This window comes from Mustelus asterias, chromosome 25, assembly GCF_964213995.1.
Source record: "Mustelus asterias chromosome 25, sMusAst1.hap1.1, whole genome shotgun sequence".
Taxonomy (NCBI): Eukaryota; Metazoa; Chordata; class Chondrichthyes; order Carcharhiniformes; family Triakidae; genus Mustelus; species Mustelus asterias.
Genome location: NC_135825.1, coordinates 31,703,221 through 31,730,589, shown reverse-complemented (window position 1 = coordinate 31,730,589; position 27,369 = coordinate 31,703,221). Strand labels below are relative to the sequence as shown.

Below are 27,369 nucleotides of genomic sequence, written 5' to 3'. Positions count from 1 at the left end.
CTTTGTTTTTCCGTTCAGCTGAGATTCGACCTCTTTGCCACCGATTATGTATTTTTTTGCAATGCTAGCTCACGTACCCTTTACCAGTTTTGCTATACCGGGGCTTGTTGGCAGTTCCCTCCATTTGCGATCTGACCCTGCGGCTTTATCCTTGCTTATCCACATCCCAATTCTCAAGGTTACAAACTCTCTCTCTCCCACCAGTCAAGTTTTGCCTTTCCCTTTGCTACGTCGATCAAAAAAGGTGTAACACTTGGCAGTTGGCCCTGGAATCTGCCCTCTCCTTCCCCCAGTTCCCGCGATTTCAATACAGTATCAAATTGGGACATTTTTAGTGTGCACTTATTTATTCTCTGCTTGGACATTAACATTTGGGAGACAAATAATCTTCCCACCCACAACTATATTGCGATGATTAGAGAATATTCCCCTCCTGATGTCACACAATTGAATTTTACAAATACCGGCCTTTATATAAAATAAACAATGACTTGTACATTCGAGGAATAGAAAGTCAATGATTTATTGGTGAATTCAACCGTTGAGTGACGATAGTAATTCTTTGAAAGTATGGTCGATGTCACAAGTAATTGCATTCCGATGCCGCCCAAATAATTCACTTTGGAAGCTCATTCTGTCTAATTACGGATTCATCGAAAGAAGCTCATTCGGCCCATTGAGACTGCGGGCAAGCTTTCGAGGAACAATGCTCTAACAGTGACAGCTAGCTGTTATTAACACTGAATAACAGTGTTATTCCCCGGATCTCTGCTTTCCCCTCCTCCCCATCGCCCCCGGCAATAGTCACTTTTCTCATGGTCCTCGCCCTTAAGAATCGTCAGCAGCATCTCCCCCCCCCCCCCCCCCCGCTTTGTGTCCACATACAAGAGGCAGACTTTGCGCACAAATCTCCTCTCAGGAGCTGATGCAATCCAGCAGTTTCTTGAGGGGGGGGGGGGGGCGGTGAATTGAAATGCGAGATGTATAAAAAATATAAAAAGAGAGAAAACTTAAAAAGAAATTACCTGGGTACTCAGAAAGCAAAAATCAATCTGACAGCAGGACGGAGTGGGCTGGTGATGCATCATCAAACAAGTGTAATTCAGACCTGTTGAGACATTGCAGCGTTTTTTTTCCCTGTTTGTTTCACAACCTGCTGAGTTTTTGCAGCATTTTCTCTTTCAGATTCCTGCATCCGCTTTTTTATTTCGATATAATTGCAATTCACCTTTCGGGTTGAATGAGGAACGAATGGAGGATTCCAGCGAAGGGCAGCGTCCAACATTGTTGATGGTGAGCGGCTCAGGCAGCGACGCCCAGTCTCAGTCCCATTCTGCACATTGATGAGAAGAAGCTCGTTCCTGGAATTCCCTCCCCTCCCCCACTCCGAGAGGGCGCCGAACCCAACCGCGTCACCGGACCCACCCCGTTTGTGACGTCACAATGGCAGGGCCGCCGTTGATTGGCCAACGGTGAAATGGCAACAAGAGCAGGTGACGCGAGTTCTTGGAAAGTTCCTGGAAAGCAGCGCGTGCGCGGGAGCCCCAGCGAGCAACACAGTATAAAGCATAGGGCGAGTTAGCAAAAGCAGCACTGCCTGCTTCATTCATTCATGTCTCAAATCATCTTGGCTGCAGGAACAGAGGGAACGCACTGAGTAGAGCAGCATCCCTCACTGCACATACATCCACTCTGATCTGTCCAGTCCAAGCCTTTTTTTTGTATTGTATTCAATGATGCTCCCTCCTCCCTGTTTAATCAACCTTTCCCTTCAACACACCCCCAAGAACACTTTACATTTGCTTTAGGGGGGAGGGGGGGAGTTGAACTGAAAAAACAGGAGGCGTTGGAGCACGTAGGCGTGTCTGAGATTTTAACATATTCGGTGATGCTTTGGGAAGGGAGAGTTGAGGTTTCATTTGAGCTGTTATCGAGGGAAGACACTCGGATGTGTTTTGTTTCCAGTCGGTCTATTTTTGAGTAAAGATTGTGCTTCCTCTCGGTGCTCTCGCCACCTGACCCCGTTTGGCTTTAAATTCCCCATTTCTCTTCGTTAGAGAAATCTCAGTTCGCCATGGCTGAAAGATACGCTTCGTAAATCTTACCCCCACGCACCCCCCCCCCCCTTCCCTGGGTGGAAAATGTTCATTGAGAGAAGGCGAAAGCTAAACGGCCTGTGTGTGTGTGTGTTGTTTCCAAGTTCATCCTGTGTCGCGTATCACTGGAGGTGTTGACTGGGGGCAGTCAGAGAGGAACGAGTCCTCTTTGTTCAAAGGGTTAAATTAATTCCAAGAATCGGGAACGAACAAAAGATTCCTCCTCCACCCCCACCCCCCATTTTTGTTTCCTTTTGTACGCGCCCCGTGTTCCTCCACTTTGTCTCAGAAGGTTGAATGAGGCCGATGTTTAATTAGTGGGGCTGGCTGCTGATAGTAGAGTTTACACCGGGACAATTACTGGAGCTTGTTCCCAGGCTCGGCGCGATGTTTGGGAGCCGGTGATTCGGACGACAGAAAAAAAACGGGGAAGGCTCCGTTTAACGAAAGGTGTGTATGCGCGTTAATGTTTTACAACCATCATACATGGGGGAATAGATTCGTTCACCAGGAGGGGTGGAGGAGAGACAGCAATTAGTTCCATGTAAATGATTTGTTTATGAATTAGCTACAACGAATGCGGTGGGAATAGCATTTGTGAGCGAGCAGCGACTGCAGGAACTGGGTCTTTAATGAAATCGTTCCTGTCTTTAGGGGCAATTGTGATTCCTGATATCCAAGCGATTGATTTTTACTCGAAAGCGTGTTTTTTTTTGTTCGATCTCGCCTGCATAAATGAATGTGGCTGCTGTAGTAAAACGCCCCTGCGTGCTGTGATCGTGGCTGGAAAATGAACCGAAATGATGCTGGAGAGAGACACCATGTGAATGAGTTTAAGAGTCACATTCAGGGCCGACAAAGGAAATGTTGCCGTTCGTGTCGGCAGATTTGATTTTGAAGGAAACGCATTGCTATTAGAACTTGTGTCAGGAGTTCGCCACCAGTTCACCGTCTTTCTCCTTTGTCCAGATTCAGAGGTTGAAGAGACAAAAAAAAGCTCTTTCTGGCCGATGTAGACGTTTAGATCGAAGTGCGGTCATCTCAATTCATCACATCTATGATCTGTCAGGAGAAAGCAGCAACCGCGCTGTCCAACTCGCCCCAGGACCCACTTGACCTCCGAGAAGGACATTCTGACTTGCTCCGTATTTCCTGCACCATGAATCACTTGGAGCTGACAGGTAGTGTGCGTGAATGTATGGATTTATAATCTTCAGTATACATTGACATGCAGGTCGGTTTGTGAATGGAACTCTCTTTAAAATGTGCCGTAGTGAAATAGCCCCTTTGACTGTGGCGGAGTGTCCAGTGATTTTTTTCTTTCTATAACTACCTGGCATTTAAGTAAATTCTCCGTTCTCCTTTTAAATGCCCAGAATTAATTTATAAATGCAATATATATTATCCCAGATATGTCTCGTCTTGTACTTAATAGTTCAATTCCAACTCTGACCGACACGAAAAATCTGATGTGTAGGAAAGCCAATTAATTCCGATAATTTAATATCTCCATTTCGGTACAAATTCGTGTAACTTTTTTTAAAGGAGTAGTGTTTGAAATTGAGAGCTGTCGGGCTTCGCATCTTTCATGTACAAAAATCAGAAACGTGAGTTTATATACATACATAATATATCGTTAATGCATGCGCCATTCTATTAGAATATTGAAAAAAAAGAGAAATATTGAGGAAGGATTTTTTAAATATAATTTCAGAACACAACTTTGTAAACTATGCAGTCATAATTGATTTTAAACAATAATAAACTCAGATTTCAAATGATTCAATCAGTAAAGAGCGCTTTGCTTGTCACTGTTTAAGAATATGTGACGAGGGTACACATTTTTAACAGCTCACTATTACTGAATTTAGATGTATTTTTAATTGACCTGATTTTTAAAAAATAAAACCGCAAGAACGAGGCAATCAGTTGAGGCACCTCACATCATGCAAAATGACGGAAACCTAAATAGCAAGTAAACTCTTTATTGTAATAATTTAGAAAAATTATTAAATAAGTAGTGCACATATCTGAGTGGAGACGGGAAACACCACGTGTAAAGTGTTAACTTAAGCAACTGCATAAACAGGACTACATCAGGCTGAGAAAACAACCGCTATTGTTTTGATAAAAGGCTCTTCATTTTTTGAGTATTTTGTTTGATTTCCAGCTCCAACAAAATATTGTTGAATTTCTACGCTCTGGTGGGAAGTACGGAAGAAAAGACTTGGGTGTAAAAGCAATTTTTGATTTGAAAATGGGAAATAAAGAGAACTTTTTTTGATAAACATGTTCTACAGCATCTCCCTTTAACTCTGATAGTAACAATTCTATAAGCAAATAATCACCCTTCAACTGCTATGTAAATGAAAATAATCTGCAATTGTGTAGGTCAACTTATAAAAATATTCTGTGATCAGGTCTGGTCCTTTCTCCTCCTGTAGACAAATGTAAATCTTGGCTGAACTTAGTTGAGTCCTTCACACAGCTAAGTTTTAAACTGTGCCCCCCCCCAAAAAAAAAGTTGCCAATGATGCCCATATTGATTGTTCATCTAAATAGATTCGATACCAAATAACATAATAAATAAACTTAAAAAAAACAAAGGTCACTAGTGTGAAAAGAGAATGAAAATTGGCAAAGAAACACTTTGAATTGAATATGTCAAGTGTAGGATAGTAATGAAAATGCTACTAGTTATGTTGAGAGATAAGGTAAAACAAGAAATGGAGTGGCACAAGACAACTGATACTAAGCAGGCTGCAAAAAGTGCTAAATAAGGAGGACATTGCAGGAGCTCTGGCACAAATCACCCAAAAATCTCTGAATACTGGAGAGATGCCGAGGGACCGGAGCGAGACAGATGCTACTTCTTTTTAAAAGCAAAATGTAACAAAAGTGACCCAAGAAACTACAGACCAGAGAGTTTGACATCCACTATCATAAAGTTATGGAAACTCTTATTAAAGATAATAAGATGGTGCATATGGGTAGAAATAAAACTCGTCAGTATGGGATAATGGAGAGGAGATCTTGTCACTCAAACTTACTGGCTTCTTTTGTTGTTGTGACAAAAGGAGGTAAGGCAACAGATGTGGTGTGCTTTGATTTCAGTAAGGCCTTTAATCCAGATTTTCTGGAAAGGCTGGTACCAAAAACAAAGCCGGAATCAGTGGAAATATTTTGTAATTGTTACATAACTAGCTGACTAATAGAACCCAAATGATGGCTGTCCAGGGATTGTCATCAGCCTGGGAGAATATTATTAGTGCAGTCCAGAGGACCTTTTTTTGTGTCCCCTTTATTTAATACCTTCATAAACAATTTGGACCTCAGAGTCAAAAGCACAATGGTCATATGTGTGCATGATTCAAACCTAATAAATCAGAATCATAGAAACACACAGTCTGCATTGGGATCATTTGACTCATTAAAAAGCTGTCATGCTTAGTCCTAAACCCCTGGTTTTTGTCAGTAACTTTGTAAGTTCCTCATCTGTGTGGCTTTGTGTGGTAGATTCCAAAGATGAACAGGACAGAGTAAAGGAGGTTTTGCATATGACTGGAAATTAGGCAGGCAGGTGAAATTCCAAATAGAGAAATGCAAAGTGCTTCACAAGGCAGCAAATAACCCAGGGAGAGACAATTACTTAAATGGAAGGAAACTAATGTGCACAGAAAATGAAAGGCAATAAATGGAAGCTGTCGCAACAATCTGTGAGAAAAGCAAAGAAAGATGTTAGGATGTATTAATAGGTAAACTTGCTACTTTCTAAATCATTGGTGCAACTGGTTTACAGCTCTGATCACTAGAGTACAAAAAAAAATTAAGAAGGACACAGAAGAGTAGAACCAGAATAATTGAGGGGATAGATGGACTGGATTGTGAACAACAGTTGTGTGAATTGGGCATGTTCTCGCTGGATAAATGAAGGTTGAGAGAGAATATGATTGCTTTGTTTTGGGTTCTAAAGGGACTAGATAATGTAAACCATGACAAGCCATTTCACCTTATCCCGAGAATAGAGCTGGAGTACATGGCCTATGCGTGAAGGAGTGTAAATCCAAAAATTGGAACAACATTTTCTGCAGGAGTGAAAATAAAGGTGCCTACTGTTCACCAGACTTGCCTTTGCATGTTTTGGTTTCTAAAGTTTTTTGCATAACAGACTGCGAAAGTCAGAACTGATAACATCATAGCAAGAAAGACTGAGAGTTTGGAATCTGAGCAAATAGGGCAAGTAACTATATCTTAACCAATCAGTTTCAGGATTGTGAAATTAACAGTGAAGGACAGAGAAGAATTAGAGTGCATGAATTCAATGGCACGGAAAAATAAAGAGGGGGAAAGAAAGATTGAATTAAAAGAGAGAAAAATACCTAAAAGTAAAAGTTGAAAACTTTCTTTAAAATTTTGCATTCTAAAAGTCTCCAACAATTAAAGCCTGCAGTAATGAAACTGTATACTTGTAATATTAATACTTATCATATTGTTAAATGTATACTTAGCCTGAAGTAGACAAGACTTGGTTCTCTATAGTGAGTATACAGCAGCTTTACACCATTCAATGTTAAGTGGCACAATTCAGACAGCAACGTTTGGATACTAGAGTTTAGGCCCTCCCCTGCCTTTCGCCAGAATTTGTTGCACATTCACATTAAACAACAGTGAGCACTGTTATCTTCACAATTATTTTGCTAGCCAATTATGGCACATTATTTCAGTGAATCCACGAAACAAGACCCCGGGGAGACAATGAAAGCAAATGCAACATAGATATTTTTCAGAAAATGGTCATTTTGGATACAGTATATGTCAATGTCTTATCAATTGCATTGTTAAGGTTTGTTAATGTTAATTACATTGGTACGGTGAAGAGAAAAAGGTGATGGGTGTTCAAATATCTATAAATGTATTATATATATGAAACCGTAAAATCCCTTCCAAGGTCAACAGACCTTTCCACTGCCCATCTCTCACCAGTGGCGGGCGGGGCAGCAAAATTCCAGCATTGATGTATGATGCGACAAACAGGTAACCTTTGAACATGGCTCCCAAAGCTTTTCACCGCTAGGGTTTTTGTCATAGAAATCATAGAAACCTCCATATTGTATAAATTAATGTTAAGTATATACAGATGGAGGACATTGATTGGAGGCTTACTCAAACGCATTTTAAAATAGGATAAAGAGACACCTATTGACTCTGTTGCTTTTTAAGTTTATTTATTAGTGTCAGAAGTAGGCTTACATTAGCACTGCTATAAAGTTACTGTGAAAATCTCCTAGTCACCACACTCTGGCACCTGTTCGGGTACACTGAGGGAGAATTTAGCATGGCCAATGCACCTAGCCAACACATCTTTCGGATTGTGGGAGGAAACCGGAGCACCCAGAGGGAACCCACGCAGACACAGGGAGAACGTGCAGACTCCGCACAGACAGTGACCCCAGCTGGGAATCGAACCTGGGTCCCAGGCATTATGAGGCAGCAGTGCCAGTTGAGTTAGGAGACATATACTTTCAACTTTCTGCCTGTGAATGAATCTAAAAATGAGAGAATATTGGCTTCTGGTCTCCTCCACCAACTGGCGGTTAGGTTTTTAAGCATTTTAGGTTTATGTCCATTGTAGGCTATTTGATTTTTAAAAATTGCTGTGATTAGGGAATGTAACTCCATATCAAAATTCCAATTAGGGGCGGCACGGTAGCACAGTGGTTAACACTGCTGCTTCACAGCTCCAAGGACCTGGGTTCGATTCCCGGCTTGGATCACTGCCTGTGTGGTCTGGAAGGTAGGGACGTGTTCGGCACAACTTGTGGGCCGAAGGGCTGACAGTGCTGTAGTTTTTCTATGTTTCTATGTAAAATTGGATGGAACGTAGTCCATTTTTGTCTAAAAATTTTAGTGTTTCAAAATATGTTGTGGTACTAGAGAGAGAAAAATAGTCCGTTTTTTGCTTTAGAAACAAACTCTGCTGGTGTGTGAGGGTTTTAGTCGGCCCTTACTGTTTCAATTAATCAAACTCTGATATAACTTTCCAGTGCTAAAGGATCGTTGGTCTGTTTATAATACCCTTTAATTCCTGATTAAAAAGTACTTTCTCTTTGCATCAAATACAGGCTGTTTCTAGGAAAAGCAGTCCAAAGTTCAGAGCAGCTCAGTTACAGCAAAGGAATGAAATAATAAAACTTTTTTTTACAGTTAAAAAAAATGTTACTGGGAAAGTAATCAGCAGTGTGGAGCCAAAAAAACTGTAATGCTTATGCAAGAGCCTCATTACACAAGGTTCCTGTTTAATGTTTTTTTAAAAAACTTACTGAGCAATAATGCTTAATTTGGGTGTACTCAATAAGCTGACCCAGCCTTTACTGATTGCTACCACCAATTTCTCGTTTCCTTGTGTATCTTGAAGTGTTCTTTATTTTCTTTTGAGTGGGTATGATTATTGCACACATTTGCTGGAATTTTACCGCTTCGCCCACCCCAGAAACGGGGCCGGCGAGGCTCGCAGAACGGAATTCTCTATTGGCCTCGGGCGGGGTTTTATGAGCCTCGGGCGGCCGAGGCAGTAAAATTCTGACAGTTATCTCTTTTTTCTATGCTTAAAATTGTTGGGGGGGGGGGGGGATATATGGGTTATATTTAGCTCAGGGGAAAAGCTGAGTTAAGCTGGGACTTTGTGTGCGCAAGGGAAAATTAAAATCGTTTTTAAGAAGAAAGCTTTTGGAAAACGTAAATTCGTGTTTTAAAATCAATAATGGGGAAACACAGGCAGAGATTGTTTAGTGTGTTCCCTTATGGTATTTGAGTATTCTGTAAGTGAATGGGCTCATGCTAACCATGCGATCAATTATAATTCCTGGAGTCATTCTACGGTATTAAATTCCATTAATTGGATTATTTGTCACTTTTGGAAGGTGGATGTTTTTAACAATTGATAAGAGGTGGTTACAATTGTCAAAGGCAGCTATTTATCTGAGATGACTTAGCAGTCACATGCATATGTACAGTAACTGTGTATATGTAACTTTCTTATGTTGCATCAGCCAGCTCTTACCCCTCCCCTTCGTGCTGTGAAAAAGGCAAACAAAAATATCCTATTCTCCTCCAAAACAAACCAGGCAGAAGCAAAAGCATGTTCCTGGTTTGTAAATTGCTTTTACAGTCACTCAAAATCAAAGCTACATGATACTTTGCAAATAATTTCGAATAAATGCAAATGTCTCTTGTATGCAGTACATGTTAATGTTCTGCATATTGCTCAAAGACGGCCAATATTTGTGGTCCATTTAGCATCACAATAGATCAGTGGGTTAGGTGCATTGGCCATTCTTCCTCAGTGTACCCAAACAGGCACTGGAGTGTGGCGACTAGAGGATTTTCACAGTAAGTTCATTGCAGTGTTAATGTAAGCCTACTTACGACACTAATAAATATACTTAAATACAGAAACAGTATTTATTGATATAGATTTGTGACTGCACTCTTGCTTGCATGCTACGTTTAGACATTGTTATTAGGTTAGAGAGGAGAAAACCAGTGTTCCCTGTCCCAACATGTGCTCTGCTACTCTTTCTAGGAAGCACAATGCAACACACTATGTCTGAATATCCTTTCGAGACCTAGAGTCAAGGCTGAGATGTAAAGAATGGCCAGGTGGGTGAGGTACTGGGAGGTGGCCAGTCTCTGTGGAACTGTTTCACAGACTGAATCAAAATTTTTGAGTAAAACAGAAGATAACAGGAGTTCAAAGAGGCAATGATATAAACCTGAAAATTAAATTTGATGCTTAAAATATAGGGAACTAATAATACAACAGAAATTGCATCACATCCTGAAACTGTCTCTCTTTCTAGGATGCAATCAGTCCAGTTACACAACAGAAAGAGCACTTTGTACTGTCTCAGGCTCTTTACATAAAAGAATCTCATTTGGCAGCCGACACACTAATAATTAAATAACTAGGTTCATGCAATGTCACTATAGTGTAAAATGTACCGTGATTTGACTCTTTGTAAGGATTACAACCCACAAGAATGCTGATCATCTTAGTGCTACATGGCTTTGCAGTAGCCATGGCTGAAGCAGCAATATTAGATGCAACACCATCCAATGGCAACTCTTTAGGACATCGTAGCACTCCTTACTTTGTTATTTTGGTATGGTTTTCAAGGACAGTTCATTTTTTTTATTTGTAATTGGTTTGGGGAATCTTGACCTTGTTCTTTGTGGAAATGGGCCACTGTACAAATGCTACTCATAATTTGGCATCAGATTGGTCACTGGAATGTCTGGTGTGGTGAATATGAATGTTTACATTAGTGATATGGAATTAAAGTGTGCTTTAGGGGCAAAAAGAAACACACCCACTTTATTGTTTCCTGCCATATCTGGGCCAGATGGTTCAATCAATCATTGCTATCAATGGAGACAAGTCGTTCAGTAGTGTGAGGCCATAGTTGCCCTAGGTTTTGGACTTGCTTTCCAAGTCAAATCACAGAATACTACAATGCAGAAGAGGCCCTTCGGCCCATTGAGTCTGCACCGACGCATGCACTGCCCTGACCTGCACACCTAATCCTACTTGCCAGCACTTGGCCCATAGCATTGAATGTTATGGTGTGCCAAGTACTCATCCAGGTACTTTTTAAAGGATGTGAGGCATCCCGCCTCCACCACCCTCCCAGGCAGCGCATTCCAGACCGTCACCACCCTCTGAGGAAAAAAGCTTTTCCTCAAACACCTCCTAAACCTCCCACCCCTCACTTTTAATTTGTGTCCCCTCGTAACTGACCCTTCAACTAAGGGGAACAGCTGCTCCCTGTCCAAAGAACAAACAAAGAAGAACAAAGAACAGTACAGCACAGGAAACAGGCCCTTCGGCCCTCCAAGCCTGTGCCGCTCCTTGGTCCAACTAGACCAATCGTTTGTATCCCTCCATTCCCAGGCTGCTCATGTGACTATCCAGGTAAGTCTTAAACGATGTCAGCGTGTCTGCCTCCACCACCCTACTTGGCAGTGCACTACAGGCCCCCACCACCCTCTGTGTAAAAAACATCCCTCTAATATCTGAGTTATACTTCGCCCCTCTCACCTTGAGCCCGTGACCCCTCGTGATCGTCACTTCTGATCTGGGAAAAAGCTTCCCACCATTCACCCTATCTATCCCCTTCATAATCTTGTACACCTATATTAGATCTCCCCTCATTCTCCGTCTTTCCAGGGAGAACAACCCCAGTTTACCCAATCTCTCCTCATAGCTAAGACCCTCCATACCAGGCAACATCCTGGTAAACCTTCTCTGCACACTCTCTAACGCCTCCATGTCCTTATGGTAATGTGTCGACCAGAACTGGACGCAGTACTCCAAATGTGGCCTAACCAGCGTTCTATACAGCTGCATCATCAGACTCCAGCTTTTATACTCTATACCCCGTCCTATAAATGCAAGCATACCATATGCCTTCTGCACCACCACCTCCACCTGTGTTGCCACCTTCCAGGATTTGTGGACTCGCACACCTAGGTCCCTCTGTGTTTCTATACTCTTGATGGCTCTGCCATTTATTGTATAACTTCTCCCTACATTATTTCTTCCAAAATACATCACTCCGCATTGATCTGGATTAAATTCCATCTGCCACCTCTCCGCCCAATTTTCCAGCCTATCTATATGTTGCTGTATTGCCCGACAATGCTCATCGCTATCCGCAAGTCCAGTCTTCTTCGTATCATCCGCAAACTTGCTGATAACACCAGTTACACCTTCTTCCAAATCATTTATATATATCACAAATAGCAGAGGTCCCAGTACAGAGCCCTGCGGAACAACACTGGTCACAGACCTCCAGCCGGAAAAAGACCCTTTGACCGCTACCCTCTGTCTCCTATGGCCAAGCCAGTTCTCCACCCATCTAGCCACTTCTCCTTGTATCCCATGAGCCTTAACCTTTTTAACCAACCTGCCATGAGGGACTTTGTCAAATGCCTTACTGAAATCCATATAGACGACATCCACGGCCCTTCCTTCGTCAACCGTTTTTGTCACTTCCTCAAAAAACTCCACCAAATTTGTAAAGCACGACCTCCCTCTTACAAAACCACGCTGTCTGTCACTAATGAGATTGTTCCGTTCTAAATGCACATACATCCTGTCTCTAAGAATCCTCTCCAACAACTTCCCTACCACGGACATCAAGCTCACCGGCCTATAATTTCCCGGGTTATCCCTGCCACCCTTCTTAAACAACGGGACCACATTCGCTATCCTCCAATCCTCAGGGACCTCACCTGAGCGACAAAGAAGCGACAAAGATTTCCGTCAGAGGCCCAGCAATTTCATCTCTCGTCTCCCTGAGCAGTCTAGGATAGATGCCATCAGGCCCTGGGGCTTTGTCAGTTTTAATGTTCCCTCAAAAACCTAACACTTCCTCCCTTGTAATGGAGATTTTCTCTAACAGGTCAACGCCTCCCTCCGAGACACTCCTGGTAAACACGTCCCTCTCCTTTGTGAATACCGATGCAAAGCATTCATTTAGGATCTCCCCTATTCCCTTGGGTTCTAAGCATAATTCCCCTCCTTTGTCCCTGAGAGGTCCGATTTTCTCCCTGACAACTCTTTTGTTCCTAACGTATGAATAGAATGCCTTAGGATTCTCCTTAATCCTGCCTGCCAAGAACATCTCGTGACCTCTTTTTGCCCTTCTAACTCCCCGTTTGAGTTCTTTCCTACTCTCTCTGTATTCCTCCAGAGCTCCATCTGTTTTCAGTTGCCTGGACTTAATGTACGCCTCCCATTTCATTTTAATCAGATCCTCAATTTCCCTGGTTACCCATGACTCTCGAATCCTACCTTTCCTATCTTTCCTTTTTACAGGCACATGCCTATCCTGCAGCCTTATCAATTGTTCCTTAAAAGACTCCCACATGCCAGACGTGGACTTACCCTCGAACATCCTCTCCCAATCAACGTCCACCAACTCCTGCCTAATCCAGCTATAATTAGCCGTCCCCCAATTTAGCACCCTGCCCGTTGGACAGCACTTATCCTTGTCCATTACTATCCTAAAGTTAACAGAGATGTGGTCACTATTTGCCACATGTTCCCCTACCAAAATTTTGACGACCTGACCGGGCTCATTTCCCAGAACTAGGTCCAGTATAGCCCCCTCTCTAGTCGGGCTATCTACATACTGTTCCAAAGAACCTTCCAGTATGCATTTTACAAATTCCTCCCCATCCAGAACCCCAGCTCTAAGCACTTTCCAGTCTATACCAGGGAAATTAAAGTCCCCCACTACAACAACCCTATTTTTTCTGCACATATCCAAAATCTCCTGACATATCCTTTCCTCCACTTCCCGTGGGCTGTTGGGTGGTCTGTAATACACCCCCAGCATAGTGACTGGGGCATCCATGCCCTTCATAATCTTGAACACCTCAATCAGGTCACCCCTTAGTCTTCTCTGCTCCAACAAAAACAATAAGGAGTCTAACAACACCAGGTTAAAGTCCAACAGGTTTATTTGGTAGAAAAAGCCACTAGCTTTCGGAGTGCTGTCCCTTCGTCAGGTGAGTGGGAGATCTGTTGTGATTTCTAAAGCCCCTCAAGGTGTGGAGGTGATTGCATTGTGTGCACTTTGCGGCTTTTCTTGCATTTGTTGGAAGCCCCCTTCTTGCCTGCTGATCCTCCCTGCCTTTCTTGCAGACACACACACTCAGAAGAAAGGCAGGGAGGATCAGCAGGCAAGAAGGGGGCTTCCAACAAATGCAAGAAAAGCTGCAAAGTGCACGCAATGCAATCACCTCCACACCTTGAGGGGCTTTAGAAATCACAGCAGAACTCCCGCTCACCTGACGAAGGAGCAACGCTCCGAAAGCTAGTGGCGTTTGCTACCAAATAAACCTGTTGGACTTTAACCTGGTGTTGTTAGACTCCTTACTGTGTTTACCCCAGTCCAACGCCGGCATCTCAACATCACAACAAAAACAACCCAAGGCTATCCAACCTCTCTTCATAACTTAGATGTTCTATCCCAGGCAGCATCCTGTTAAATCTCCTCTGCACCCCCTCCAGTGTGTTCACGTCCTTCCTATAATGTGGTGACCAGAACTGCACACAGTACTCCGGCAGTGGCCTCACCAAAGTTCTAACCAACTCCATCATGACCTCTCTGCTTTTGTAATCTATATCCCAATTGATAAAGGCGAGTGTGTCATATGCCTTAATAAAAGCAAATTACTGCGGATGCTGGAATCTCAAACCAAAAGAAAAAACGCTGGAAAATCTCAGCAGGTCTGGCAGCACCTGTGATGCACTATCAATTATGACACGAAGAATCCAGTGAGTGAGGGAAACTAATAGGCTTTTATTCACAGAGAACAGGAGCACACCCTTGTAGCTGACCTGGTCTAGACTGAGGCGAGGAGGAGGGACCATCACCTTTATACCCCACTCTGGGTGGAAAGGGAGGAGTCTCAGTTGGAAAGGGAGGAGTCTCGGGCCAGGTGTAGCATGGGTGTGTCCAGGCACATACATGTAGTAACAGTGGTTCACCACAACCTGTAAGGAGAGAAAAGAGCTGACGTTTCGAGTCCAGGTGACCCTTTGTCAAAGCTAAAAGGCATAGAAAGTGGGAGATGTTTATACTGCCAGGGGAGGGAATGAAAGATGAGTCATAGCATAGAAACCAGGGGAAAAGACTGCTAATTGCTGTACAAAGAGAGAATAAAGGATATGAATGGCCAAATGGCGCAGAAGCTGTAAGCTGTGACAGATGGAGATGTTGGGGGCGGGGAAATGGGACAGAGGTAGAATGTAGAAAAGGGTAAGCGGGGGGGGGGGGGGGGGGGGCGTGGGTGGGGAGGGGGCAAAGAAAAGGTAAGGGAAGAGGGATGAAGTAAGGGGAAGGAAAGAGTGAGGGGGAAGAAAAATGAAGAAAGACTATAAAGAAATAAAAGGTAGAGAACAGTAAAAAATTAAATAAAATAGAATGAAAACGAAGGGGACTGAGGTGGGGTAGAGCAAATCAACTGAAGTTGTTGAATTTGATTTTGAGACCGGAAGGCTGTAAAGTGCCTGGCCGGGAGATGAGATCCTCCAGTTTGCATTGAGCTTCACTGGAACATTGCAGCAAGTCAAGGACAGACATGTGGGCATGGGAGCAGGATCGTGTGTTAAAACGGCAAGCAACCGGAAAGTCAGGGTCCTGATTGCGCACAGACTGAAGGTGCTCAGCAAAGCGATCACCCAGTCTACGCTTGGTCTCTCCGATATAGAGGAGACCACATTGGGAGCAGCGAATGCAATATACCAAATTGAAAGAGATGCAAGTGAAACACTGCTTAACCTGGAATGAATGTTTTGGACCTTGGATGGTGAGCATAGAAGAGGTAAAGGGACAGGTGTTACACCTTCTGCGGTTGCATGGGAAGGTGCCCTGAGTGACGGGAGAGGTGTTTGGTATAGTGGAGGAGTAGACTAGGTTTTCCCTGAGGGAACGGTCTCTGCAGAATGCTGACTGAGTGAAGGGAAGATGTGTTTGGTGGTGGCATCACGCTGGAGCTGGTGAAAATGGCGGAGGATTATGCTTTGCATGTGGAGGCTGGTGGGGTGAAATGTGAGAAAGGATTCTATCCTTGTTCTGGGAGGGAGGGGATGGGGTGAGGGCTGTGGTGCAGGAGATGGACTGCACGCTGTTGAGGGCCCTGTCGACAACTGTAGATTGGAATCCACGGCTGAGGAAAAAGGAACACATGTTAGAAGCACCACTTTGGAAAGTGGCATCATCGGAGCAAATGCGACCGAGGCGAAGGAGCTGAGAGAAAGGAATGGAGTCCTTACAGGATGTGGGGTGTGAAGAGCTGTAGTCCAGATAGCTGTGGGAGTCAGTGGGTTTGTTATGGATATTGGTAGATGGTCTATTGCCGGAAATGGAGACAGAAAGGTCAAAGAAGGGAAGGGAAGTATCTGAGATGGACCAGGTGAAGGCGATGGAGAGGTGGAAACTGGAAGCGAAGTTGATGAATTTTTCGAGGTCTGGACGAGAGCATGAAGCGGCACCAAAATAGTGAGTGCAGTTCCTCTAGTTGTGTGTATTGTTCAGCTTCCTTTATTGGTCATAAATCAAATTGAAACAACTGACGTGTACCCCAATTCCTGTCTGCAGAATAACGTCACAGGGATTGCATTATAGTTTACAATAAAGTCACCATTGCCAGATGGATGGCTTCAATTAGCGGACAAATTTGTGTTTTTATTTTTTTCAAATATGAACAGCTGTGAGCATTTCAGGCTGCTGTTGTAATGTGTGAATGGAGCTGTTGTCTAGCTAAGCATAGATGTTTTAGCATGATGTCATTTCTGTTGTGCAGTAATTGTCCTGTGTTTCAAACTTTGGTTTTGCTGTGTGTGGCTTGTGGAGACGCTGGGCTCTTTCTGTGATGAGCTGGGTATCTGGGTCATATATCCAGTCAAGATAGAGCTGTTGTTTTTAACCGTTACCCCCGATGTTCCCAGCCACCTGGAGATAACTGGATGTATTTTCAAAGGCTTTCAGGAATGTCATCCTTCATCTTGAATGTATTTGCATAGCAGCCTATCTTCATTCCCCCCCCCCCCGCCACCCCCCTTCTCTCTCTCTCTCTTCCTCCACCCGCCACTTCCACCCACAGATTGGCAGATAGCCGACACGTTCACCCCTGTTCAGTCTCCTTTCCTTTCCAAATAAAGGCCATTGCTTCATGTTGGTAATTATGTATACTTTTCTGTCTAGGAACATAATTATGCATCTATTCCAGTTTACTTTCGGAGACTGTCCCTGGAAGTTTGCGAAACCCAGATTCACACAAGAGGTCACATATCGTCATGTTTTAAAAAGCATAGAAAGTCCTTCTCTTTAAAATGTGTTGTTGAAACAGTGATTGAATATAAATTTATAAAGAATAAATTATATGGATATGTTTATTACCTGCCTGTGTGCCATTCGTAACACCTCTGACTATAATTATGGGATTTTTGTTTTACTTTTCCTGGTACTATGTCAGTAAATTGTAGTGTGCCATCTGTTTTCACATAAAGCCTTCCAGGAATTTTCCATCAAAGGTTCACTTTCCACTGCGGAAATCCATTGAAAGCAATATCCATTAAATTAAACACAAGATACTGCAGGTGCTGGAATCTGAAACAAAACAGAAAAATGCTGGAAACTCTTAGGAGGTCTGACAGCATCTGTGGAGAGAGAATAGAGCCAACCTTTCGAGTCTAGATGACGCTTCATCAGGGCTGAGAGGAAAGGGAGTCAGCAGAGACTTATACTATGAGGGTAAGGACCGGTGGTGGAATTGGACAAAGGGAATGGGAATGAGCAGCCTTCCGGACTGAACATTGAACTCAACCAGTTCAGAGCATGAGCTCTCCCACCCGCCCCGCCCCACCCCATTTCCATTTATTTCATTTCCTTCCATCTCATTCTCCATTTTTATCACTCTCCTTCTTTCCATCCTCCACACCCCTCCCACCTCCCCCTTCTTCAAGCCAACTGCCACATTCCTCAGGCAGTTGACTTTAATTTGAGTTAGTTATCTACTAAACATGTCTGTAGCCCAAACCACACAGGACAACGTTTCTTGGCAGTTCTGTTGCTTTTAAAAGCCATAATGGTCTGCATCAGCTCATTTTTCAGGCACTTTTTGCTGGATGGTTAGTTAGACAGACATCAGCAGTAAAAGTCTCCCCCCTCGTGCAGGAAATATATAGCTACAAAATTTAACTTGGAGCAAATTGATTCATCCTTTAGCTAGGTAAGCTTGGGCTGTCATTTTTAACTCCTCGTGTAATGTGTGAAGTCATTCATTCTCTGGCAGTCCAGATTTTCCTATTATATATAATGCAGGAATGGTCAGAGTGCTTTCAAAAGGGAAGTGGATGTGTACCTGGAGAGAAGCAATTTGTGGGGGGCTGAGGGATGGGACAAGTTGGGTTACTGTTGCCTAGAGCTGGCAGAGACACAATGAGTCAAATGTCTTCCTTCTTGTGCTGTAACCATTCTATGATTTTATGTAGATTCTTTTTAATTACATAGTAAAAAAGTGTTTATGTCAAGCAAATTCTACATGGTGAACAATAGTTAATTGCAAACATTTAGTTTGCAATTGCGGGGGGGGGGGCAGGAAATTACAGAGGGAGGGCAAAGCAATGAGCAATAGTTAGAAGGTAAAGTTAGAAGAACAAACATGAGGCAATACTTTTTGAGAACATAGATTAAAAATGCAAGTGGGAAAATAATATGTTTTCAGTGCACGAGAGGCGCTAAGGAATCTAGATAAAGAACTCCTTAATGGTGGGTTGGTAAGTTAAAGAAAAAGCCTGCAGTTTGTATCAAGATGGTTAGAACAAAGAGGTCATTATGACTCTGTACAAAATTATAGGCCCGATCTGGACTGCAGTGTGTAGTTTTATGCTCCTCATCATTGGAGAGATCCAGGAGCCTTAAAAAAGCTTAAAAGGATATTTGCCAGAACTATACCTGGTACAAGCGGTCTGAATTGCAAGAAAATATGAGAGCTGTATTTTCCCTAACCATAGAATTAGGAAGGGTGCAGTTGACTGAAGAGTTTAAAATGGTAATAGACATCAGCAAAGTGCATACAAATAGTTATCTCCATTGTTAGAGAGAAATTGAAGACAATAAACATGACCTCAAAGTAAATACTGGCTACAGAAATTAGATCAGAAGAAACTTTGTTCTGCAAAGACTTATTAAAATTTGTATATTTTCCTACAGGAAGCAATTGATTCAAAATCAATTGCAGAAAGTTCCTGAGAAATTAAGTAATGTAAAGGGAATGGGAAGAAAATAAAAAAATTAAAATATATAAATTCCTTTTCAGGAAATTGGCTTACTTAGAATCCCTACAGCGCAGAAGGAGGCCATTCAGCCCATCGAGTCTGCACCAACTTTCCGACAGAGGAAAGCACCCAGGCCCTATCCTCGTAACTCCATGTATTTACCCCACTAATCCCCCTAACCTTGGGACATTAAGGGGCAATTTAGCATGCCCGATCCACATAACCTGCACATCTTTGAACTGTGGGAGGAAACCCACCCAGACATGGGGAGAACATGTATACTCCACACAGACAGTGACCCGAGGCCAGAGTTGAACCCAGGTCCCTGGAACTGTGAGGCAACAGTGCTAACCACTGTGCTGCCCTTTGTGATTTTAGAATTGTTTCTGCACTAGTTACAATGCATTTACTGTTGATAAAAGTTTAATGAGAGAAATTTAAGAACAAGTTATTCCTACATTGGATTATTCTCCAGATTCGGGCGCAATGTGATGGAAAGATGTGATTTATTCTAGCCCTCATTTCTTTTCTATTTAGGCTGGTATTGGGGAGCACTCACATCAATTGAAGCACGGCAAATTCTGAATCAAACCACCGAAGGCACATTTCTCGTTCGGGATAGCTCAAACCCAGAATATCTTCTAACTCTTTCTGTCAAAACAAGCTCAGGACCTGCACACCTTCGCATCGAGTACAACGAGGGGAAGTTTGGCTTTGACTCAGTGGTTTTGGCGAAACCAAAGCTCAAGAATTTTGAAGACGTGGTTGATCTAATCCAGCATTACGTCTCATTGTCTAAAGGTGCCCAAACTACACATGATCAGTCAATTGCACCAGTGACTAAAGATACAGTTATTCACCTGAAACTGACCAAGCCTCTGTATATTGCAACACCGTCACTGCAACATCTATGTAGGATTATAATCAATAAAAGTACTAAAACCATCCAAGATCTTCCCTTACCCACTAGATTGAAGGAATATTTATTAGAATACCCTTTCCGTTTGTAAGGCAATCAACAGATAACCATTCCTAAAACGTGTTGGAGAGAAAATGACTATATTAAGTGTCAGAGAGACATACTGAGGAAATGCTCAACTGTTTCATGTTAACAACAGAATTGGTGCCCTATACAATGCACCCTTCATATATTGAATTAAACTGTCCATCATTTCTTACATTTGGATTAATTTAATGTGGAAGCAAACTTTATGGTTTCGTAGTAAATACAATCGATTTAGTTTTTGCATCTTTTTATGGTAATCTTTTGATTTTTGTTCAACATTCCTTTTGACAGTTACAACTTGTCATGGCACACTACACATTGCACACAACTTGCATTCTTGACATGCATTATCTGGGGAATAGTTTGGCATCCGGTGGTACTCATGTTCCTTAAGTGCGAGGATGGGAAGGACTGAGTCAGAAGATGAAATGCTGCACTGCCAGGAATGTGCTCGTGAGACCTCGTCCAGGAGGGCAGCCTTGCTAAAAATTGTTGTGCCCTAACGATCAGTCCAAAGGCCGAAATGTGCTACTGGGAATAAAAGGATTGCTTAGCCAGCTATTCAGATTGATTTAGAACACCCGTTCCTGGTGCTCCCATAATAAATCCCTATATTATGGACAAGCACTTGGCATTCTTCCTGTCACAGGTTGGTATTGTGGCTGGATGATGTTTGGCAAACTGGGTCTGTTCTTGTGAAATTGCAGACTATGGATCTGTCCATGATTTGTGGGAGGGGTGGGGGGGGGGGGGGGATGTTTGATTGCACTTCCTGCTTTATTATGAACTGGAGATAACTTATCCTAGCAGCACCCCCAGCCCATTTCCCCCACCTCCATTCTTTTTGTTTAGTGTTTGAACTTGTATGGCAAAGCAGACAGCTAAGGACCCAAACTTCTTGATGTCTGAGAATAATACTCTGTTCAATGTGGTTTGAATTCTTTAAGCAAATGAACCAAAATAATTGGGCGAGAAAAAAAAGATATTTGTGCATTAATGTTTTTCCTGGGGTTTGTCAGTGTAATGACGGTGAAGCTGTCAGCACGCGATACCGTTACTGCTGATAACATTTGGTTTCTACACATGCTAAACTCAATGCGGAACTTGCTGACAGTCATATGCTACTCCGCCACTGGGTGCGCTGTTGCAGACTTCGCCAATGTAGTCAACACAGTCAGTAATTTGTCCTGACCTTCAACTTTGCACTGTTCTCACTGTAGATAAATCATTGAAAATGTTAAGGCTGATTTTTTAACAGCTTCCTTAGTCCTGATTAGCGCTGAACAACATCTCTGGCCCTGAGAATTTGATTTTGTAATTATGGCATCTCCTCAATTTTCATGAATAAAAGTTCCATATATTTTTATTCTTTTTGAAGTTTACATGAATTTTCAGCTTTTACTTTAATCCTGTGTGTATGCCGCAGTCGTTATTTTACCCTCTGTAAAATGATTAGAATGCAATGACAGCCCTGGCATTGGCCTGTACAATGAGTTACCCAGCCAACCTGATGCCTTCACAGTCCCCAGAAGCTGGGGATGGCACAAGATTGGAAGTGGCACCTGAATCAAAGAAACCCATTGTGTGAAACCTGGTAATTCTTTGTAGGCTACTTCCTTTTATGCCAGTGGCAAACGCTATCTCTTTCCTGTTGACTGAAACATTTGGCCATCACATTGCCTTATTCAGTTGGCATGATGCCAATGCTGTACTGGCATCCGTAGATTAGAAAAACAGCTGTCTAGTTGGCTTGCGGATGCCTAAGAATCTATGGAACAAGGAAAGGTCACTCAGCCTGTAAAGCTTGTTCTGTTCTTTGCTTGTATGTGTTATAAATAGCCACAATATACACTGATCCACTTCTAGTCACATCTGTGACTTGTTCAAATCTTAATCTTCCATTCTGCAACAAAAATCTGTTATTCCTACCTCTGGATTTAGCAGAGAGGTATTAACTATGCTGGGCATTGGTTTATCCCAGGTACTGCAAGGTTGAACTCTGATTTAGCAATCCCTCAGTTCACTTTGAAGGAATGTCCCCTTTACCTGCATTCCTGATTCTGTTAAAGCTGCTTTTATTTACTGCTTACATTGTTTGGCCCAGTTACCCTGCACATTCTTATATCAATTAGATCTGAGAATTGCTTGTACACTGCCAGATTTTGCCTGGATTTAGTTTAATGGAGATCACATCTGGCAGTTATTCTGACACTATTTTGGTTTTGTGCCCATTGCAGTGTGACTACAACTCCTCTAAAGGCAACATTTTTTTTAAAAAAGCACACCTTTAAACTTTTTGGCATTGTCGAAGCGGGGAATGCCCTATCTTGTTAGCTTTTTAAAATAAAGAAAATATAGATCTTGGTAAGTGAAGCAGTTTACATATATGTTGAGTTTCTCTTTGCCTGAGCAGAGAGTGAAGTGAATGTGGCAGTATAACTCAACTCTACATCCCTCAACAGCAACACCACTCTTACAATAATGTAAAATCAAACAGCAGAAAAGGGGACTTTCTCCATAGAGCTGCAATACTTTATTTCTTTTCGAATACTGTTTTGAGAAGTTACAATGGAACCTGCTTCTGCACTACCTTTTCAGATAGTGCAATCCAAATCACTACAGCTCGCTGCATTGAAAAAAATTCTCCTCAACTCCGCTCAATATCAGTACCATTTATTTAAAAAGAAAAACATCCTCAAAATCATGTTCCCCTCCTGATTTCTTTCTTCTTATTCCATTTACAACTTATAAATTGACCAAACAGCAGAAATGATCGAAGAACTTCAATTGCAATTTACACCCTGCGCAAATTAAGTTTCTGAAAATTTTGCAATAGTTTACAAAAACATCACACTGGAAGCTGACCCTGACCGCGCAACTGGCAGTGCTTCAGATCAAATTAATCACTACTGTGAATTGTGCCCCTTTGCAGACCTTCAAGGAGGCTCTAGGCACAAGGGCATCTTTTTAATAGCTTTAAAATTGTTTTTCAATTTACAACGAAGCTGTGCACCAATGAAACAAATAAATGGTTCTCTGTAGCTTTTACACATCAGTTTCAGTTATTACAGGCTATTCATAGGTGGTTGATGAGACGGTCTTGTGATCAACTCATTTTCAGTATTCAGTAAACTGCACCAAGTTACTACTCTTAAATATATCAAGGAATCATTTTTAATGCAAAAGAAGAATGCATTGCAAAACGTTGTCTGATTTTGCCAGATTTAATGTTGGGTTATGCACAAATGCATGGAGACTTTGTGCTAAAAAACGCTTATTTTAAAAAAAACTAGTGCAATTGTGAGCACAATTCACCTGGATTGCTCCCAAATGCTACACCAATTTTCAAAAAAATCAAAGTAGTGATCTCAATAACTTTAAACAAGTGTGTTGTGGTAGAACATGTTTATCATATAAGCATTTTTAAACAGAAACATTGAAAAAAAAGTAATTGCCCATTTGGGAACTGGAATGTTTCCTTTCACGAGCCTTAAATCATTTATTTTATGATTCCCCTTTCACATTGTGATATAGTTTCAATGGTGCTGACTGAGTAAATCAAACCAAATACTGGAATTTTCTGAAGAAACTGCTTTTTTTTGCAAGGGCCACTTCAAGTTATTTAAGGCACTCAGTGAAATAATGTCCAATTGCATCCTGAACTCATTTGGAAAGATAAAGGTGTGTGGTTTTTAAATAAGTAAAGCAATATCTGGCTGCTTGAAGTTGTACCTAATCCTTTGTGTGCCATTGATGGTCTAATTGTAGAACATAAAATGAGAAGGGTATGTGTTTACAGTGGAATTTGGCACTGAATCAAGAATGTGAAGGTCATGGTTCCTACAATATACTAACTGGGAGTAGAGAAAATTATTAGCAAAATTGACGATATTAACTGCGACATGTTGGAAGTTCTTCATTGTGTTTCTCCATTATATTTGGCAATCACTTGGAGTGTATTATAAATCCTGGCTTTCAAACCGCTTGATTTGGTATTAATTTGGAAGACACGGGGCTGAATTTTCCCATACCGCCCACCACGGGAATCGTAGCTGGTGGGACATGGACTATGCAAAGGTCCATTGACCTCGGGTGGGATTTTCCAACTTTAGGGTGAGCGTAGTGGGAAAATCCCGTCTCATGAAATTTAAAACAAACTGAGGCTGTATTCTTGGCGATGCTGTGATGGAGGTTTCACAAAGTAGAATTCTAAAATCTAATCAAATATATTCCAATGAAAATGTTGCCCTTGAATGACACCTGACATCTCAAAAGCCTTTTTTACATTCTTAACGTGACCTACTATTCTAGGTTTATTTTTCTGAGCAGTATATCTGGCTCTTCACGAACAATTTGGAGGTTTATTCTCCATGCTGGGCACATTACCATGTCCGGACCAGATGGAGGCCTTGTGGCACAGTGGTAGTGTCCCTATCCATGGACCAGAAGCTCCAGGTTCGAGGCTAATGCCAGGACTATTTGCTCACAGAAAGAGCATTCATAACGTGGTTCAATGGACTGATAAGCTCGGAATCCTTCCACCACATCCATCCACTATTCCCTAAAGAGTAAAACACAGTATATGGGTGTGAAGATACGCGAAAAAAAATGTCTGAACTAAATGTCCAATATGAGCGACACTGATTATATGTGTTTAAAAAGGTGGCATGGGTTGTTTGCTTGAAAATCTATTTATTCCTCATAGACCAAGAGCCTAGCTAATACCATTATACAACAGATTTTGTAATTATAATTTTTTCCCATTTATTCATTTTTCCAGAGAAATATGCACATCATCAAATGAAACCTTTTAGAAGCAATATAAAACTTTACATTTATTCTGACAGTTTTTAACCAACCAAAGCCCTTTGTTTAACTATTGGTGCTAATAATTTTTAAACCTTACGGTTTGTTCTGTACTTTCTGCATTTTTAATGTACTCAGAAAATGAAGCAATTTTTTAAAAATGAGCAAGCCAAGTATTGCCTTCCTTGTTGACTGAGTACAGGCAATATCACTAGCAGGAATATTTGATTTTGTAGATAACAAAGGTCAAAATGGCTAAGCAAATGCTCCTTTTCAAACATTTCTCCAGATATGACTGACAACCGAAATGCTGGATAAACTCAGAAGGTATGGCAGCATTTGTGGAGAAAGAGATGTAACAGAGCTCTGAAGTAGAATCATACAGACTCGAGATGTTAACTCTGTTTCTCACTCCACAGATGCTGCCAGACCACTGAGTCTATCCAGTATTTTCAGGTTTGATTTCAGATTTCCAGCTTCTGCAGTATTTTGCTTTGGCAGGACTGCCACTATGGTCATCAGCCATTGCGCCTTACATTGGGTATTTTCAAAAGTTTTGTTCTTTTTGAACCCTCTGTTCCTCCAGTAAATACTTTTCATTTCAGCTCTTAATATTTGAAAAGTTCCTTTTTTAAAAAAGGGACAGATATGTCAGTGAATGAAAGGATCAGCAATATCAGAATTTGGATTTATTTTCTAACATGGTGGCTAATATTCATAGAAACATAGAAAAACTACAGTACAAACAGGCCCTTCGGCCCCACAAGTTGTGCCGAACATATCCCTACCTTCTAGGCCTACCTATAACCCTCCATCCTATTAAGTCCCATGTACTCATCCAGGAGTCTCTTAAAAGTCCCTCTTGAGTTTGCCTCCACCACCACTGACTGCAGCCGATTCCACTCGCCCACCACCCTCTGTGTGAAAAACTTCCCCCTAACATTTCTCCTGTACCTACCCCCCAGCACCTTAAACATGTGTCCTCTTCTAGCAGCCATTTCCACCCTGGGAAAAAGCCTTGAAGGAGGCCATTCTGCCCATCGAGCCTGCACCAACAACATCCCCACACAGGCCCTTATCCTGCTAATCCCCCTGATACTATGAAGCTAACTGCATTGTCCTTATCTGAGGAAGGATGTCCTCTGTCAGAAAATAATCTCTTTTTACAGTTGCATATGGAGTGCTGTGATCTTTGTAACATTGTCCTCTCTAAAATGTTGGGGAAAACCTCCAATCTGAATTACCATATTTTATACACATTAACCTTGTTGCTCATCTATAGTGCAGCCAGATGGGATTTCTGAAAATGGGTTGAATGCTAGATAAAACTTTGCTGGGCATTAGACAGATCAGAACCTCCACCACTTAATGTAATTGAAACGTGTGCTTAAGTATACTCGGAACAGTGAACATAGTTACACAACAGACCCCACCCAGATTAGGCTACCGTACATTTTAGTAATTGTACTGTGCTTTCAATGGAAACTAACATTTTCTGGAGTTAACCAATGATAGTCTCTTAGCCAAAACTAATCTAAAGATCTGAGAAAGTAGAATTTGAAATATATTTGGCTTTTGAAGTGTGAAACTGAATATTTTTAATTAATGCAGATAAGATTCTAAAACTATGAATTTTCTTAATTTAGTTGCTAAAGATAGTTATTTATAATTTGTATAGACAAATGATGAACAAGGCTCAATGAATTGCATGGTTTATGCTGCTAGGGATCATTTTTCGGGAGGTGGCAAACTCAACAGTAAAATGTCACAATTTAATATAAAACAAAATGCTGCTGTCCGTGGTCCTTGTGCAACTTCAGAGCACCGAAAATGACTTGTGCTGGAAACTTCAAATCTCATTAGGACCCTGAAAAATCTAGTTCAAATCTATCCAGTGCATAATTTCACAAAATGTTATAAGGTGAATCAGTGCTGTTCAAAAATCTGCAATAAAAATAGAAAATGCTGGAAATACTCAGCCGGTCTGGCAGCATCTATGGAGAGAAACCGAGTTAACATTTGAGGATGATGGACTTTGAATGGCGACCTTAGACATGAACTGTTTCTCTCTCCGCAGATGCTGCCAGACCTTCTGGGTATTTCCAGCATTTTTTGTTCTAACTTAAGTATAAACCGATGGTAGTTTCTTGAGTGACTTATTCATCGAGGGTAATATCCATGAAAAAAGATCTGAGTTTGTGACAGGACGGAAAAGTTAGACACAGGTTAATGCTGACTGGCTAGCTGCTTTCCTAGAAGATAGGATTAAAGCAATGAGGGGACAGGTTATGTAGGATCCAGGGCACTCATACTTTGGGGTCATGACTACCAGTTATGATTCATGTGCTGGTGTAGCATGCCTGTCCATGATCTATGTGATCAAGTACCTAAGGGGGAAAAAACTCAATGGATATTAAATGAGCAGAGGGGACTGAAGAAGGAATTGTGGTGTCATGTATTTAACATATGTACAATAAGGCATTAAGTTGTGAAAATGCATATTGCTGTACTAATATTTCCAAATTTTCAGCTCCTTCAGCAAACTTTTACATTTGAAATATTTTGACTTATTGAAAATCTGAAGGCTACAGATTGTGCCCAGTAAGAAC

The 27,369-nt window shown here is 41.8% G+C and overlaps 1 protein-coding gene across 2 annotated transcripts; it reads left to right on the top strand.

Annotated features, from left to right (window-relative positions):
• The first annotated feature begins 913 nt into the window (after window positions 1-913).
• On the top strand, window positions 914-23,570 carry LOC144511887 (suppressor of cytokine signaling 2-like). Of its 2 annotated transcripts, none has more exons than XM_078242318.1 (3): window positions 914-1,493; window positions 3,066-3,277; window positions 19,486-23,570. In XM_078242318.1, the coding sequence occupies exons 2-3, from the start codon at window positions 3,154-3,156 to the stop codon at window positions 19,956-19,958; spliced, it is 597 nt and encodes a 198-aa protein (XP_078098444.1). In that variant the 5' UTR covers window positions 914-1,493; window positions 3,066-3,153; the 3' UTR covers window positions 19,959-23,570. The 2 variants fall into 2 exon arrangements, with proteins under 2 accessions (XP_078098444.1, XP_078098442.1); XM_078242316.1 differs by lacking the exon at window positions 914-1,493 and adding an exon at window positions 1,899-2,546.
• Window positions 23,571-27,369: the final 3,799 nt, after the last annotated feature.